This window comes from Trachurus japonicus, chromosome 23 (assembly GCF_045865225.1).
Source record: "Trachurus japonicus isolate A0001 chromosome 23, Traja_1.0".
Lineage (NCBI taxonomy): Eukaryota > Metazoa > Chordata > Actinopteri > Carangiformes > Carangidae > Trachurus > Trachurus japonicus.
Window position 1 is genome coordinate 10,486,093 of NC_140929.1, and position 18,839 is coordinate 10,504,931.

Here is an 18,839-nt window from a genome sequence, read left to right on the forward strand (position 1 = left end):
AGCTCCACATCATGGGAACGTACAGTAGATACTGCACATAGTGATGACGGAGATACTGTGAGACAGAGAGCAGGGTGGGAGGTGGCAGCTTGCTATGTTTTACTATTTATAATAGAGGTGTGCTCGGACAACATGAGAGAGATTTTAAGTGCGTCTTTCAACTTACAGCCTTCATATATATCCGTAGGGATGTGGACAGCGGTGGTGTTGTAAGAGACGAGTCGTTTGAAGTCCGGGTCTATGTGGAAATCATCTGGAACATACCGGTTCTTCTTGTCAGTTTGATTCAGCTGCAGAAAGGAAAACAAAAAACAAAAAAAAAACAGGACATCGAGTTTTGAAACTGTCTTGCAAAGCATCTTTTGGCTTGAGAGCAGTTTGTGTATCCATGTCCACCCTAAACAAACTGCATGTAGTTCCTTGTTACTGTGAGTGACATAGTGTCAATGTTGAGTATTCACTGAAATGTCACTACTGACGGATAAAAAAAAAAGAGAAACTGAATCTTAATTTTGGGCAGTGAAACATAAACCCAGGCATCCAGAGAGAGAGGAACGGGGGAGACAGCCTGTCAGTCAAATACAGAGTGACATTAGTGTGCTGTGGGTGTGTGGCTCTTTCCCACTGGGACAGTGCAGAGGAATTAGATGCTGATCCCTGTTTATCAGAGCAGACAGATGACGTCTGAGGCCAGGGGAGGCGTTCAATGTCTCACGCATACTCATGTGTTTTTGAGTGCGAGGCGGCTAAAACATACATTGGCCCCGACAAGAAAAAACTGCAACTTTGCTGCACAAGGGTAAAATATATACTTACAGGCCATCAATAAAGCATACCATCAGGTTTGTTGCCATGGTAATAATTTCTTAAGGGGGTGGATATGGGTTGCTCACGGGCTTTTGATATCAGAATGGTGGAATCAAGTTATACTTACGTCATCTTTGGCATTGTAGTAAACAATCTTGTCGGCCTGTAAAGGGATTGGAAGAAAAGAAACAATGAGTGATAAAACAGAGGAAATACAAATCCATGAAGAGAAACTTAATAACAGGTAGCTATATAAAAAAAGAAGGTGTTTCTCTCACTCCACTTTGGTTTAAAGTTTTAACTGTATCGTGATTAACATCAGTTACTTTGTCACACCTGTATGACAACACCAACTTTGATAGACCAGACAACTCCCTCATGGACTCATGGAAATGTGTTTATCCCGAACTTATTTTGCTATTGCCATTCAAAACCAATTTCACTAAAAACCTGTGCCTGATTTTGAAAAGCAGTACTTTTTATGGGTGAAAAAAGATAAAAGGGAAAATGCTAACTGTATATCACAGAGGCTAAAAGATTCTGTCATGGAAAAAAAAGCTTTAATCTGAGTAAAAAAAATAAAATAAAAAATAACAAAGTCAAACTGCCACACCGGGAGGCTTTTGAAGTTACTTCTGCGACTGTGTAAATGGTTTGAATCTCGCTGTGTTACCTTACAGAGCAGTGGCCTGTGTTTGACGCTGAGTATCAGTGAAATAAGTGGTGTTGTTTTGCTCTCACACTGCTGGGCTTCCTGTCAGCACACAGGCTAAGCAGGGCGCTAACGAGCTAGCCTAGCTGCTGACATAAAGATGCCCTGCAGCCACAGAGCTGGCTCACTGACTCCCACCACCTGCCTACCACCTCTGCAGCTGCAAGCAAACAGGACAGCGACTCCGCCTGCCGCTGCCACCGTTAGCTTAGCTTACACAGTTTAATATCAGCTCACAACGAGTATTTAGCTGAGTAAACGCTGCCAAAACAACAGCATCTGCTCTCTGTTGAGCTGTTTTTATAACTGTTAATGACTTAGGACAAGGAAATGTGTTAAGTTCAACAATACGCACATTGAACAGATGTGAGGCAAATATGCTGATATGCACATGCAAGCAAAAACAATATGCACAACAAAAGAGATGATAACAGCAGACTGTCCCATGATGCTCTCTGTCAGGTTATGTTACTGCAGACGATGTGCACCTTAAGAGGTGATGATCACACCAGGGTCACGCCTTCACACCCCTCAGGGGAGGCTACTGTGTGCAGGAACACTTAATGTGTGAGAGCTGCAGACTGATGATCAAGGGGGAGGAAGTGCTGCAATGTCAATAAATGATTTATGCCATTACTTCCATGGCGTGTTGTGGTGGGAGTGTGATGTGTACTGCCAAGTGAATGTGCGTGTGATCTGAATCTATATCTTGTCCAGATAATAAGATGCTTTTAAAACATCGTTATTACAATTTTCTGTGTGACAGCGGATTGTGTCCACATTTGTAAAAACATAATGACTTAATATGCCATCCAATCACTGTATAATCCTCCTCCTTAACATCATCATCATCATCATCTGCTCTCGCCTGTTATGGTGCTTTTCCTTCACAGCAGCTGCAGACACTCGTCTGTCAACACAGAGTTGTAAAATTTGACCTTTTTCTCCACAAATGAAAGTTTATACGGGCCGTAAAGTATCACATTTAATGACCTGGAGTGTTTATTTTTGACGTGCCAACTCTTAGCCCATTCGTGCATAAAAATGAGATTAATTCAGACTAAAAGAACTGTAAATATATAAAAACCACCACGTAAACATGAAAACCGTACTTAACTTTATCTCTGTGCAGCAGCCTTTAAAAAGAGGGTTGTCATTGTGAGAAACTGAACAGACGCACACAAGTGTGTTGTTCGACTGTAGTAGTCACATCTTTAAGTGTTTAAAGTCAGCAGGGAGAGGTGCCCAGTAGAACTGGCCCAGTTATCAAAGGTGACAGAGAACAAGCACATGCACATGAATGTACGTAAAACACACAGTACACTCTGACGAGTGTACTGTACTGTACGAATCCAAACAGCTTGTTTACATTAAATGTAGACTAATGTAGAATTTCCTTTATTTAACCGAGTTTGATGATGGACGTTACTGAACATGTCATCAGGTGTCAGGCTGATTTACACAGAACGGCAGAAAATGTGAAGTCTCACTCAAGATGACCACACCCAGGGCCGTTGCATAGACAATTCTAGGGGCCCACAGCCCAGTAGTGGCCACAAAACCCCCGGTGGCCTAATCTTTCTATGATTAAATTATTCTCCATATAACCCTGACTAATATCCATACTGTGCATCAGCATCAAAACATGGACTAAACCATAAAAATGGTTTAGTCCATGCTGGAGCAAAAGTAGCCCACCATGTGTATCAGGCACTGTCAAGAACATAGAGTAACAGAACAATAAACAAAAAAAAAAGATAATACATAGTGGCAATAACAAGTCAGGGGGCAGGGGCCCACTTCAGTATTCTTTCCAGGGGCCCAGAGTTCCTAGCAACGGCCCTGACCACACCCAATGATAAAAGGTTTTTACATGCACCAATTGGCTGCTTTGTTAAAGCAAACAAATGCCACATATTACACATACTCAAGTGCACAGTGTTATTCAGCTTCTGGTATACACTAAAGGACACACATGAGCTGTGTGTAATGAAAGCACCAACAGGTCCATGTGGGGCTGAAGTAGCCTTGGGCAGACACAGCACTGCACAGTTACAGTGCAGCTGTGGCCTCAGATGCGGGGCCACCATGATGATGTGCCACCATGTGTGAGTGAGTCTCAGGCCTTTATGCATGTCCTCAGTATTCTTCATTCTTGTATATTAGTATCAAATCAAATAAGTATGAGCTAATTACTTAAATCAGTTGCTTTTAGTTTAGATGAAAGCATATCAAGGCCAACTTGCTAATTCACCATAAAACTGGATCAAATGTTACGAGTTGTGTACTACGTGTCACTTTGTGCGCTGCAAATACACTGCGGCAAACTCACTCTCTCATCTTTCTGATCTGCGATAGCACCAGCGTGAATTAATTCCCTGCACACATCACACACCTTTGCCTATTTACAATGCAGGACAGATATTTAATTGGTTCAGGTACGCAGGAATCCCCATAACATTAACCAAAAAATTAATTTTGCTTGCTAGCCAAGCGTCTCATGCCAAAGGAATATCACACTCGGTGACTAATACAGCGGGTAAATGACTCTGTTCCCAGAGAGGATATTTCCCTCCCTGTTGTCTAAGCACAAGACAGCATGCAAGACATGTGAATAATGAGAAACTTTTAATGGAAACGCACCATTAAAGGTTTGGCAAATATGACTGAAGAGTTTCCTCAAGCTAATAGGCTAAATGGCAAAGTTGAGTTGCTCCAAAGTTCTTCCACTTGGGGATGTAAACACAATACCATTAGTCATTTGTTAAAGAGCGTGAGGATTTTCTCACTGCAAATCAGGGGGAGGAAATAACGCAATTTGCATTTATTATGGATCACAGGCAGCAAAGAGCTGAGAGATCTGCATTGTAATCCCCAGAGAGAGAGAGAGAGAGAGAGAGAGAGAGAGAGAGAGAGAGAGAGAGAGAGAGAGAGAGAGAGAGAGAGAGAGAGAGAGAGAGAGATTGTGGAACAGGGCACAGATTTCACTGGGCCACTACTCGAGCAAAGTAATTGAATGAGTAAAATAATAGTGAGCTTATATCACTTGCTGTATATTCCCTTCTCATGTGTTCTTAAACTACTACGGTATCAGAGTGTGTGTGTGTGTGTGTGTGTGTGTGTGTGTGTGTGTGTGTTTGTACAGTATGGTCATCATAATCATGCCTGGTTGTTTCTGCCTATTATGTAAAATAATGAAATTCAATCTAGTATGAAGTCATTACAGGATGATTGTCATTGTAATGGGATTTGCCATCCAATTATACCAATCATATTGGATGATGATGTAGCGGACAAACCGGGACCCGGCATCAGCCACAAACCACTAAAGAAGTTAATTGTGCAGACATGCAGAGTTACGGATCCAGAATTGACACTTGATTACTCTTCTCACCAACTAACTGTCAGTTTGACAGCAGACAGACCAAAATAACCTCCTCTCACAAACAACAGACCTTCTTTTAGCAGGTCAGGGTGATGGACGACCAGACTGTGGGCCAAATGGTTAACGGCACAGGATCAACAAGTGGACACTGGGCCAACTGGAGAAGAACCTCCATTTAAACCTCAATTTAATCACAAAAGACTCTTATTCGTTGGATTTTTATACAGGTCTGTTACTTGGCAGCAGGTTTTGCCTGTCTTGCTGTTTCAGCCACTTATGCACTTGATGATTTTATACATAAATTATTCTTCATTCTTTCTTTGCCATGGCTCCAAGTAACTTTTTCTTCTTTGTCAACACGTGTGATCTCTTTTTTTCTAAGCCAAGTCAAAACCAATTGAATCAAACAGCCGAAGTGTGTCACAGTAATTTTGTGTAACTTTTTGATAAATATCACGTTTTTCTTTTTGAAGCCTTTTAATAGCTTTTGAGTCATGCCTGCCTCCTCTAAATTTATCCTGCTAAATAAATGCAGGATAAGTTGAATGCATTAGATTATCAGGACAGATGCCAGCCCACAACCGCCTGCAGAGACACAACATCTACTGGCCAACTCCAGCCAGATTTGAGGAGAAGTCACCTGGATACGGCGGTTGAGGTTAAAATCTAACAATATTCATCAAATCTCATTCATAGATGCAGCAGTTATTATTTGTACAGCCTATTGTTAAAATCCATCACGTGTTCTCTCCCACCACCATCAACTTATTATGCATTTCATTATTTTTTTCACTATATTGCATTTACTCTGTAGTTAATGGTTTAGTCAATAAATCTCATTATTTTACTAAAGACTAGAGAGGTAGCTGCTAATTGATATGACTGACTGATAACATTAATCAATAAACTGATCCAATAATGTTTTCCTCTCTGAGGACCCGTGCCCCTTTTTCAATAAAGAATTCTTATTCATAAATTGAATACACTCCAGCTCCTCTTGTGGAGTTCATGCCACCGCTTGATCTGTACGTAATGCAGCCGCTGTTAATGAACATATCAGAACATGGCCGCTCGCTCACCTCGCTGTCGTCCCTCCACGAGTGAAACATCTGATACCGCTCTGCCTCCGACGCCAGCCTCTGAGAGAGGAGAGAGAGACACAGCATGTTAGAATTTATTTGAGATTCCTATAAAAAAAAAAAAACGTGAGGTTAAACATCTGCTCCAAGCTGTGGAAAGGAGCTAGGGTTACGTTTGAAATTGTGACATTTAACCCCAAGGCAGCTTTCAGATGATGCTGCTGCTGATGCAAACACAGTGTTTCAAGGAAAATACCTAATTCCCTCTCAGCATCCACTGGTATGAATTAGGCCCATACAGTGACACAATGTTATGCTAAAATTAGACCCACAGCTATTCCATCTTTTCCCCAGATCTGGTCCTAATGACTAGGTTAATGGATTTATAATGGCCCCAGCTTTTAATCTGTACCTGGTCCAGAAATGCACTGTACTATTAATTTCCCTTGGGAAATATCAAATCCAGCTCTTTTGCTGCTTATGTGTACGAGCACAGGAGGGTCTGGCGTCACACACACACATATGGAGAGGTGAAGATCCGGCGGAGGCACAGGAGTAAATTAATTTATGAAACGAGAGGCGGAGGGAGGTGAAACAATGAATTATTGAATTAATTCTGCTGTGAAATGAACAAGACAGCCACAAGAATCTCATGCCGGGATATCACCTGCAGCGTTTGCGCACAAAATCAGACATTAAAAAATGACACCAACAATTTTGCACTGTTGATAATTTCAGAATCACTCATCCAAAATCATTAAGTTGTACCTTTTAATAAGACTTCAACAGATATTTAATGGTTGTAACTACTCTGTTCTGCTGCTTCTGCTTTTTCTTTTTCTCTTTTAAAAAAAAAGACCCCCACCACTCTCTCCCTATATATTAAATTGGGACTGAGGCAACATCTTGATAATGAAACCTCCCCTCCTGCAGATCTGGCTTCACATCACTCGTTATGCCTGTACGCCGTGCTGCCCCACAATATCTGCCGCCACGGTGGTGGGCTGACACTCTTAGCGGTCTGAAACACGGTTACCTCGGCTATGTCTCATTAGGGTTGGAAAATTCTTGCGGCGGCTGTCACAGAGGACGGGAGCTCGTGCGCGGCTGGCACAGGAGCAAAGGTGAAGCTGTGCGTGTTATCTGCGCGGTAATGGCAGGGGAGGAAAGTTTTGCTGCACCTCTCTATGCGTCAGTGAGAAAGCATATGTCACTGGAGGAAAAAAATTATTATTAAAGTTATAATTGGACTACATTTACATGACATTTCTGGTGTACATCCACCCGGTTGGCCTCCCTTTACCACATTAGACCTTTATGTTTCTGTCTCTCCATCCACACAAAAGCATTTCTAGTCTTCAGCTGCCGGTAACCACCAAGCAGCATGGACTTGATGGGAATACTGCATGTGGTTGGTTTCCAGTCAGGTCATCATTGGTGAGAAGAAACATTCGGGTGTGTGTTTCAATCAATCTACTTAACTACTTATCTGACCCTGTGGTTACAAACCAAGCAATGTTGATTTACTCTGGAAGTCTATTCAAGCTCAAAGCACCATCAAAAGAATGAAATATGATAAGATTGAAGGACTGAGGCTAACGCTGCTGCGTCTGACACGCTGCATTTACTTCACTGGGAAAGCCAAGCAGTGAAAAGCTGCTAAATCTTTACATCGGTTTACATTTTAAATACGCATAATTAGGTAATTTCTGAACATGCACAGGGATTATTCCAAAAGATACTGCTGCTACAAATGTGTACTAGAAAAGGAAATAATAATTACACAGCAATGCATTCACTCACTTATGGCTTATCTATGGTTTTATTGAGTTCACTTTGTTGACTTAAACCATTACAAAGGGAGCTGCTGACCTGGTCTTTGACTCCTGTTGGCTAAAAGTTACAGCTGTCAGGACGAATTCCCAGCAGCTAGACACACAGACACACGCTCAAAGGAACAGGTTCATTAATGAGCGTTTCTAGGAGCAGGCTGAGGGGTCATAGAGTCAAAGGTCAGCAGCTGTTGCAGTTTCCTCCACTTTGTATCTGCTGCTTTCATGCCGAGTCCACAGCGTGCACATGTCGCCTCTCCGACTGGTGCCAAGCCTACGGTGCCTTCACAGGTGCCACGTGAAACACATGTCAGAAAATCTGGGCTGCAGCACAAATTCAAAAGTGCTGTAAGTAATGAGAATAAATAAGCATGGCAAAAATATGGACTGGCTAATGAGCTGGCATAAAATTTTATGATGTCAGCATGTCGTTATAGAATGACTAATGAGAGCATATTGCTGAGGTGCAGATAATGAGGATGATGTGTGGCTGGTTGATGCTGTGCAGCCTCCGAGTAAAGAATCAGACGGTGTAGCTGTTGTTCTACTTCCTGTTGCTTGTGAGAGCAAAAACCTTTTTGTCTCTTTACTTTTAAATGCAGTTAACATGCAGCCACAGGGGTAGAAGAGATATACGTTTATATACTGTGATATAAATAAAACAGCAAATAGAGAAAACTTACAAGAGGGAGAAAAAGTGTGTGTGTGTTTGACAGGCTGAAAGTGACCACTTTAGAGCAGCTCCAGCATTAGCCTGTGTGTGTTTGTCTGTACGTGTTTGGAGGAAATGAATCATATCCACTGTAATGCACTAAATCTCCTACTGATGTCGATACACGAGGAGCCAAATGGAGTGATTTACGCGACAAAATCCTGGCTCTCCGAGGAGCTTCTCCTCCTGTCGTATGTGATTAACTGAAAACAAATATTATCATTATTACTGTATGCACATAATTGATGCATACACTGTTCTATAAATAGGGAAATGTGACTGAGAATGTTAAAAAAGAGCAAATATGACAAATAATGTTTGACCTAAATGTGTGTTTCTGTCTACAGCACAAACACATGTACCCTGCGGAGACACAGTGGTTCCCTCTGTTTTCAGCGTCAGCAGCTGCTCTTGAACGCAGCTTTGTGGCTTTACAGTATAAACCTTCTGTCAGGTTTGATTTCCTCTACCTTTGGTGTCTTGTTGGGGGGGGGGGTGACGTTGGAGAGTTGGAGCGTAGGTAGATGAGAGGATGGATTAATGTAAGGTAACACGCAGAGTACAAAAGTCTCCCACGGTACCCTTTACGTCTGACATCTAAAAAAAAACACCGGATTACCGATTTAAAACGTTTGCGCCCAGCAACCTCCTCTTGATTCTGATTCTGCTTTTTGTGAGCGACACACAGAGATGTGCCGCGTAAACACGCACACTTCCTTCGCTGACACACGTTTCCTGGCAGTATGATTAGAGCATCTCGTCCTGCCAGGACAAGAAAACACACACAAACACACACACAGAAACGTGCGCACATACTGTACACTCACAAAAGAACGTACACACACACCTGCCATCTCGCTGATGTGTAGGGAGGCATGGGAGAGCAGAGGAAACATGAGCATCTGCTGTTGTGACTGGCAGCACTTTAGTCAGATCTATCCTGCTCAGTCTGTAGGGAGCCAGCAGCAGAGTGAGAGAGAGAAAGAGAGCGACAGTCTCTCAGTCACACACACACTACGAACTAGGGTTGCAAATTTCTGGGAATTTTCAAAGTTGGAATTGGAATTTCCATGGGAATTAACGGGAATAAACGGGAATAAATCCAAAATGTACAAAATTGAAGGTTGGCCCTTAATCCTCAACATTCATGTTTTTGTTGTTCAGTAAAAGAACTGATTGTTCATTCAAGAATTAAAACTTGATAAAGTTCTACTCACAAATAAATCTGTTGAAATGTTTTTTAATTGTATCATTTTGCATGGATGTCTGCTTAGGACAAAACAAAACATTTATGTTTGAATATGATATAGTTTGTTTAAATTACCCCCAATTTCCAGTTAATTCCCATAAATTCCTAATAATTCCCATTATTCCCATAAATTCCCATGGAAAGTTTCCAATTTGGAATATTTCCAAAATTCCCTAGCTTAACTTCCCATGGAAAGTTTCTGGAAATTTACTGGAAATTTTCCGCCCCTTTGCAACCCTACTACGAACACACAGACTCAGACTAGCAGGACAGTGGTGGACAGCGAGCGTGTACAAGATGAAAAGTGAACCATACTGTGCAGAAACTCGGTCAGTCAGACAGGGAACAGCCTTCCACCAACCCACCCACTTGTTACCTCGCTGTCCACCACCGTGCTGACTGGTTTGACAGCTCATCTCTCCTGCAGCAAACTCCTCTTGTGTGCCAGCTGGCTGCAAACGACTCCCTGTTACAGCTGTACCCGGCTACTGTGTTGACATGGCAGCTCTCTACACACACCTATCCCTCCTCCATCTACACACACAGATTTACTGGATGTCACATATCGTGCAGGAACATCACAATTTCCATCACCTCGGGATTTTGGCTCTTTGTGTCTCTTTTTAAATGATTAGAAGGATAATTAGCCTGGTGGAGCCTCCTTCAGCTCAGACAGTGTTTTGGCAACAGCGTTGTGAAGATGTGAGGATTTATTGTCTGCAATCATTTCACAAGACAGTTTTTTTTCACTCTCAGTGCTCATCACGTCGAGCTAATGTTGATGTGTCAAGCCCTAGAGAGAAAAATCCGCACACACAAAACATGTCAACTATAATTTTGCAGATTGCACACCTTTGTTCTGCAGCTGTCTGAGACTCATGAGCAATAATGAGTGAGACACATCAAATGTTGATCCCAGTGTGGCTATACTGATAGGTTTCATGGAGGGAAACAGAGATGCCAAACACAAAGCAGCAGCAGCAGAGACAGAGTGCGACAGCTGGGCTGACAATAGCAGCCACACATACACACACTTGCACGCTGCAGGAAGTGGTAAATAATGAGTCACTGGTGGCCAAAGTCACACACACATGCACACACTATATCCCTCTGATTCAACATTTTCTGCAACATTATAGATATGAAATATTAATGGATTCTCTGGTGTGAGGAACAGAAACGTGTTTGCATCATATTACATCACACACACACACTCCACAACAGGCCCTTTAAATAATCCCAAACTCTGAATGGCTCCACTCTCAAACACTCCCAAGTTGTATCTTTAGAAGTGCAATGTCACAGCAGGATAAAACAATTCATCTCCATTTTGTTTGCGAAAAAAAGAAAGTATGCAATATGCTTTGCAATAGTTTTGTGCATTTGCCAAACCATCTGTTTTTAGCTTCTGTGTGCCGCCTCCTCACTGCTAACTGTGTATACATCTTTGGCTAAGGTTGCCTGTTTTAAATATGCTTCATACTCCTCTGGCATGGAAACACAGAGCAGGAAGTCGGCCACTTTGGCTCGAGGCATGGGAAGAATCATCCTGGATCTATAATTTAGACAGAGAAGAGGTTTTGGCTGCATCATATAGAAAACAGCAAACTAATATATCAGATCAAGCCAAACGTGCCTCTGAAATGTGACCAACTGGTTGTAACTTTTCGCTGCTTTCTGATCATTTACTGGCCAAACAATTAGAATCAATAATGAAATGTGTGCTTGTATTTGTCCAGTATAAGTTATTTACACCTGTAGGCACAATTAACACATACACGGACAAAAAAACAAAACACAGGCAACACAAATCCCAAGACCCGTGCTAAATGTAAATGTGAAAAGACATTTAGTAGCCTACAACTATAGTATAGTATTATACTGTACACAGCATGATTGTTTCTTAGGCTTCTAGGTCCCTGAACACAGATTAAAAAACTAATTGGAAACACACTGACAAATTCAACAATTAGTATATTTTCCATTTTGCTTTGTTTTTACCAATCCTATGATTTATTATGCGTTTCCATAACAACGGAAGCTTTAAATTTTCCCCCCTTCACTATGCAATTTGACTGCGACCAAAGGGGGTCATATTTTAATGTCTTGCGACTACTCACAACATTAATCATACCCACTAAGATCACTCTGCGAGAGGCCAGTTTACTCTGAGAGGCCTCGCCTGCAGCCTGCGACGCCACCCGCATAAATTACCTGCCAATAATACTGTACTGTACCTCTGTGGCATGTGACATGAGCAGAAATTTATGTTGTTTATTCAGCAATTTTAAGATAATAAATTGCACCTCTCTCACCTTCAATGAGAGACATCCTTGGAAGAACATAATTGTGTAAAGTGCCCGACTGTATATGCTGGGCTTTCTTCAGAACGGCATAGAAAGTAGTAGAGAAGTTATTACTTCATTATTTCAAAGTGATGTTTGAGCATAAGTGGACACACACTGATGTGGAATCACACAGGGAAAACTATTTTCAGTTAATAAAATAACGTGTGTGAGTGAGGAGCTTAATGAGCATCTGAATGTGTGTGTGTGTGTGTGTGTGTGTGTGTGTATCTACTCTGTGATTAGGGTTTTAACAGCAGTGTCTAATGACTCACAGCATGTCATCCAGTGTCAGTTTAATAACGCACTTCCAGACACTAGAGATCAGTGACTCCTCTGTAATTACGCACCACTACATAACACAATGCTTAGGAGTTCTATTCAAGTGTGACGCTCTGGCTCTCATCCCTCTTAGACAATTTAACGAACACGAATGCGACCATGGAGGTAATTTTGTGATAAACTCATCCATATGGTAGATTACGGAAGATGAGAGCACTTGAATGAATGTTTTCTCATTTCGGTTGCTCCTTGTTGGACGTACAAGAGAGGGGCAGTGAGAGAGAAGGAGAGACTGACAAGTGATTCATTTTTTGGAGTCAGGAATCTGTTTATGATGCCCATGTTGCTTAGCGACCAGGCTCAGGCGTGCTCATGGTAACATGCCACATCCACGGTCCATGCACAGTGGAGAGCCAAAGCTCTCGTGCGATGGCAACACAAGAGACCCGGAACATTTTCTTCCATTATGTTCCCACTGTAGCCCAGGCCATCTTTTACTCCTCATCTCAAACCTGTCGCTCTGTGTTAATGCCAACATCCCACTCATGATTAAGAAAATTTGGTTTCGAGTGAGTGATCAAGAGGCCAAGGTTGGAAGGCAACTGTTGTTTTTGTCTCAAAAAAATGGCAACCAATTGTGGCTCAGACTCTGGTGGTCAGCCAAAGCCTTTTGGATCTGCTGCCAAAGTGCTAATGCAATCCCAGGCCTGAAATAACCCCCAACCAATCAATATTCAAATGGCACAGCCCTCGGCTCTCTGCTCTGTAGACCTGTATCATCTCCTCCCTTTATGCCGGGGGATGAGAATGGAGAACCTGGCTCCAGCTGAGAGCTGGTTCAAATTGACCGAACCATTGAAACTGTACGCCAGTGAGTTCATCATTTGTCAGGAAGCAATCTCTGAAAGTTACTTCAGTTCACTTCAAAGCCGTGCATCTACATGAATGGAGACCTTCAACTTTAGGAGGTCATGGTGGAGAAGAAGAAACTGTCACCAAGAAAGATGACAGCTTGCATGTGAAGCGTTTCACTAACATTAGTTAATTGTCTATCAATAATGTGCATGTGTCCTGATTCTGATATATAGTGTTGATGCTGAAAACCGACATAAAACCTAAAAAGAAAAAAACGTTTTTCTGCCAAACAGAACATTTGTCAGAAATCGTTATGGGGAATCAATACAGAATCAGACTGATAAGCACAGTGCACTAAGGCACCGGTATCAATGAAATCTTATCAGTTTCCATCACTGAGCTCTCCCTGTCTCTGTCTCCTGGGTGGTCTTTGTCTTTTTCTTTTGACTTCCCTCAGACAAAGGACGTCTCTCTCTCTTCTCATCCTGTTCTTCCTTTTATTCTCCGCCTCTCTTTGACTTTAATCACAGCGTCTTCAGTACAGGTCAGTCTGCTCTCCTCTGTGCAGGCAGTCTGTCCGGGAGGAGATCTTGGCCGGCCGCCACGTCCCCCTAAGCAGGTGCTTATGTCAACAAGCATCCCTTCAGGCTGGTACAAAGCATCAGAATCAGAAGGAGTTCCTTGAAGCCACTCACACAGAACAACCCCCCCCCCCCCAAATGTCCCAACAATCAGTCCTCTCCCTTTACTTTCAGGCCATCTCGAGACCGGCCATCAGCTAAAACTGATCTTGGCAGCCAGAGTAATCCCTCTTGGCTTTTGGATGTCAAAATTGAAGACAGTAAGGATTTTATATTTCAGAGGACACAAAAAGGATGTGTCACTCCTTTTGCAGTCATTTTATGTTGTCTCCAATGCGTAAATATTTCAAACGCAAAGTGAAGGACACATTTGTCAGCAGTTACTTTCAGTGAATTACCTACAGTACTAGCATAAAGGATGAACATAACAAAACTTAATTAAAATGATGGAGTACTGAACTTAGATCCTGAATGTCGTAATGAATCTATATTTCAATCCCAATGCGAATCAGTATTTTATGTTTGTTTTATACTTAAGAGTATGAAAACATCGTTTTTAAACTTAGCAGCCTGAATCTTTTGAATCTGTTTGAAAGAAGTACTGTACCATCACCTCAATGGCTGCACTTTCTTCCATTTCAAGGTTTGAAAACTTTAATTTGACTAAAATAATTTGGTTAGTTTTAGTGTTTGCAGTGTATTTTGTTGCCGTCACTTCTGTTTTCTGCAACTGTGAAATTCAGCTTTTGTAACAAAAAAGAAAAATCTCCTCACATCTATGATTGATAAATGAACAGATCTGGAGATCTGTGTCGGCGTCACTGTCGGAAGAGAAATGACCTATTCCGCCGGGGGAAGTTAACCACAGGCCCCATCAAAGAGTATTGGTTAAGAGGAACGAGTCAATAATTGATGAAAACAGAGCCAGAGGTGGCTTGGATATCAGAGAGAGGCGATCTACTGTAACTGTCAGGACGGGTATAAAAAAAGAAGCTGTGGTCAATGGAACAAATGGACTAAAGGTGTGTGTGTGTGTGTGTGTGTGTGTGTATGTGTGTGTAATCTGCCCTGAGTTCATTCACAATTAATCAACAGGACACGTCTTCTCACAGTTACAGTGGAATACAGGGTGGATGTAATGATGGAGGCAATTGGAGCGTAATACAGTGGAGGAGTCACAGACAGAGACAGAAACTGAGGAGGGAAACAAGGCATGTAGCAGTGAGGCGAGACTCTTCATCCCTCCGTCAGCTACTTTCTATGACTGAGTGAGTCAAAGTAAATCACACAGTAAGGAGCTTTCTATAGGCGGTGCACCCTGCCAGGCTTTTTCATTGCATTGTGATGTATTTACAATGATTTTTGTAAATGTCTGAGATTTAAGGTTGACAGCATGACAGGTTGAGATACTGGGAGCTCAACTAGGATATGACAGCATCAGAAATAATGTACATTTCCACCGTTTTCACAAGGACTGAAAGGGAAAACACTGCACAACCATGCAGTCTGTATCTCATTTTTGGCAAAACTGGTACCAGAAAATGATCCCATATAATAATAATACTACATTTTATTACTTAGTGCTTTTACAAATGCTCAAAGACACTTTAATTTTTATTTCATTCTGACTTTGCTCTATTTTATAATTTTTAAAGTGTAAAAACAGCAATAAAACAGTATAAAACACACACAATTATATATTAAAAGCTCATTTTAAAAGGTGAGTTTTAATGTTTGGAGGTGTGTGCAGAATGGGTTTGGTATACCCAGCTCCAGTTTGCGATGTACACATAGATGAAGAGACAAACTTCAATACTTCAAAATGTCATGATTTTCAGGCAGTTTCTGGAGTTATCAAGCGGTTTCTAAACTGATTTATTGATGTTTATTGACACTAGACACCACAGATAATGACATTCTCTGAAAGTGTAGCCTAGAAACGTACCTATCCTGTCTGTGTTCACACATCTCTGAGTTATGAGGGGAGTTATTTCTAATGCAAACTGCATGCCAAAACAGAAACAGAAACTTGCTCTTTTACTTTCACAACTTTAGGATTCAACTCTCTTCTCAAAGAGGTGGTTATATCATTTCAAGGGCAAATTTCGTCTTTTAAATTGAATGTATGCCTAAGCAGACACTGACTTTCCTTTCTATGCTTTAAGATGTGCACAGATAATGATTAGCAAACTGAAAATGTGTTTCCCATTATCACTGTCCGCACTTATCTTTTTCTGCGGAGGGTATGCCAACGTTTACACAATAACACCTCTACTGCAAATAAGAAAAGCAACAGTCTGGCTGCTGATATCCATGTACAATGTTAAGATGAAACATTTTCTTCTGGTTTGTTTTTAATGCACGCTGAAGCTTTGCAGCTTTAATAGGCAGAATTGCCTGAGGAGGGAAAATGTCTGCAGACGACAGAGATGCAGGAGACAGGCAGGGCACAGAGAGGGGAGATCACATTTTAAAGTGAAACATTTCTTTACTTTCAGAACAATTTATCGTCCGTATTCAAACTGTGCCACAGACACACACACCCAATGTCGTGGACACACACATCGGAAAGGGGAAGGGAATAGGAAAGGACAAGAAGGGAGAAAAGACGAACACAGGGCAAGGCAAAAACCGGAAAATGGGAATAAGGAGTGACAGAGAATCAGGGTGAAGTTATGGGAGAAGAAGTTGAGAGGGAGTTTGGAGCAATGAGGATGGAAGGACAGGGTTGGAGGAGGAGGGGATGAAAGGAGAAAAAAAAAGGCAGACCAGGAGAAATACAAGGCCAAGATAGGAGAACGAGGAGAAATTCTAAGGTTGGATAAGGTGAATGCGCTAATGTATGTGCATGCAGAGCCATAGGCAGAGCACGGTGTCTGTGTGTCTGTAAAGACCGAGCGAGTGTAATCTCCAGAGTTGTATCAGCAGAGAAGCTAAGCTGTGACAGCACCCGCCTTAAGAAACTCATCTTCTGAAGAATCAAAGAGATGTGGGAGATGACTCTGAGTCTGGCACACACGCACATCCACACACACACACGCACATCCACACACATCAATATCTCCCCCTCAAAAATAACTCAAATAATCAGCCACAGCATACTGAATGCAGAATATTGTGGCGCAACATGAAAGAGGCAAATTCTTTGATCACCCTTGAGTGGTTTGGAAATAAAATTATTTCCCCAGTCAGATCACCAACGCTTTGGGAACATTAACTTGAAAAGGTTGAAACAGACGAGTAAGGAGTGATGAACCAGACAGAAGAAAAGAGAGAGGGAGGGAGAGGGAAAGAGAGGGAGGGAGAGAGCAACACATTTGCAGCCTTTAATGCCGTCACACTGACACCTGGCACCATCAGATCGTGGTCCAGTCTTTTCAGAGTGGACAGTAGATGTGTGAATGTGTGTGTGTGATTTTGACGCCCCAAACAAGATGAATTGAAAGAAAAACGCTGTGACAACATCAACAGAAGGTAACAGAGAGAAGCATGCTGGAGCAGTGGGAGGTATAGTAGGCAGAGAGAGGAGGAAAACTGAAACATGAAGAACTTAACATAAAAAAAAGTCAGGAAGATAAAAGTCCCTTTAGATACTGGATACTGATGCAGACCCAAACTCAAAATGAATGTTTTAAATGAGCACTAAAATCTCCAGCTATGCTACGGTCACATACAAGAGCAAAACAAGACGAATGTTGGCAGAAACTTACATAATGGTCTGGGCATACATTTAAAATGCATATTGATTATAGATTACCAATAATGATTACTGATTTCCAAATGGAGGTATACCACTAGGAGGTACAGCTGCAGCTGCCTGGGGATGTAGAGAGATTGAGGAGCAGGAAATTGTGAAAATCAGATACTATAATTGCGTACATATTTGTGTTAGATGAGTGAAAAGACAACACACAAATATTATTGCAAACTGATTGCAGATTGGTGTAATGCTGATGTTTAGTATCTAGATTAGTCATAATAACCATCACCCAGCATAAATAAGCAAAAACTTTTATTTTGAAGATCACAGGTTATTTGGAATACCAACAAGGTATTAATACACTTGATTTCACTGAAGGTCATATATATTTTAATCTTCCTAAGTGGTTATTAAGTATAGCTGTTGTCTTATTTTTATATCTATATCTCTATATATCTATATACAGTATATCTCTCTATCTCTCTGTTACGACAGTGTAAAAGAAATGCATTGATTTATATGAAGATCTATGAGAAGTGATTGTTGTACAGTATCAGAGCAGCTTTTGTGATCCAGGTGTGCACTTTTTGCCACAACCAACACCTTGCATTTAACAACTGACGGACATTTTGATGGTGACATAAAGATGATCTGTACCATAAACTATTTGCTCTGATGTGATGAAAAAAGCTCTCTCCCTCTAAGTAGCCACAGCTGCCAACATTTGAGAGATTGCATGTCAGGGGAGCGCTGGCGTCAAACGCTGCGATTGAATCGAGGTGACAGGATGGGCAGATGTCAGATTGACAGACAGCAAATCCACGCGGGCCCCTGATTAAGTTAATGACAGCGGCCGTCATTCTAATGGGATTGTGCTCACTGACAATGGCTGGAACACACACACATATACGCTCAGGGACGCTCGTACACAAACACATAAACACTTGCAAAAGCATCGCCAGAGGAGACGACTTGGCCTAGTGAGAGAGAAGGAGAAGGAAAAATGCCACCAGTGAGAGGCCGTATCTCTTCTGCCTATTTCAAGCACAACTGTACAGCTGAAGGGGATGTACAGAAGATTTCCATGGGTTTTAAAGTGCCCTGGCACGGCGCCTTACAGTACTCGTACTCGACTGACTCGAAGGAAAGTTTAACCCTTTAACACTTTGTGTGTGATAGAGAAAATGTTACATCATAATGGAAATCAATCAGAAAAAGAGAAGGGAAACATCTCATCATGGCCACTTCAGCTTATAATGGAAAATGGTTGGTGGTGTACTGTATTGTGCAATAGGTTTTA

At 41.7% G+C, this 18,839-nt stretch overlaps 1 protein-coding gene across 2 annotated transcripts in view; it reads right to left on the reverse strand.

Annotated features, from left to right (window-relative positions):
- The window catches only part of LOC146962573 (voltage-dependent calcium channel subunit alpha-2/delta-1-like), an 83,038-nt gene that overhangs the window by 41,284 nt on the left and 22,915 nt on the right, over window positions 1-18,839 (reverse strand). For both annotated transcript variants that reach the window (XM_085769767.1, XM_085769766.1), the window contains exons 4-6: window positions 5,984-6,043; window positions 935-970; window positions 167-290 (exon numbers count right to left, since the gene is read on the reverse strand). In XM_085769767.1, the coding sequence (XP_085625893.1) occupies window positions 167-290; window positions 935-970; window positions 5,984-6,043 (220 nt within the window). The remainder of the gene's footprint in view (window positions 1-166; window positions 291-934; window positions 971-5,983; window positions 6,044-18,839) is intronic.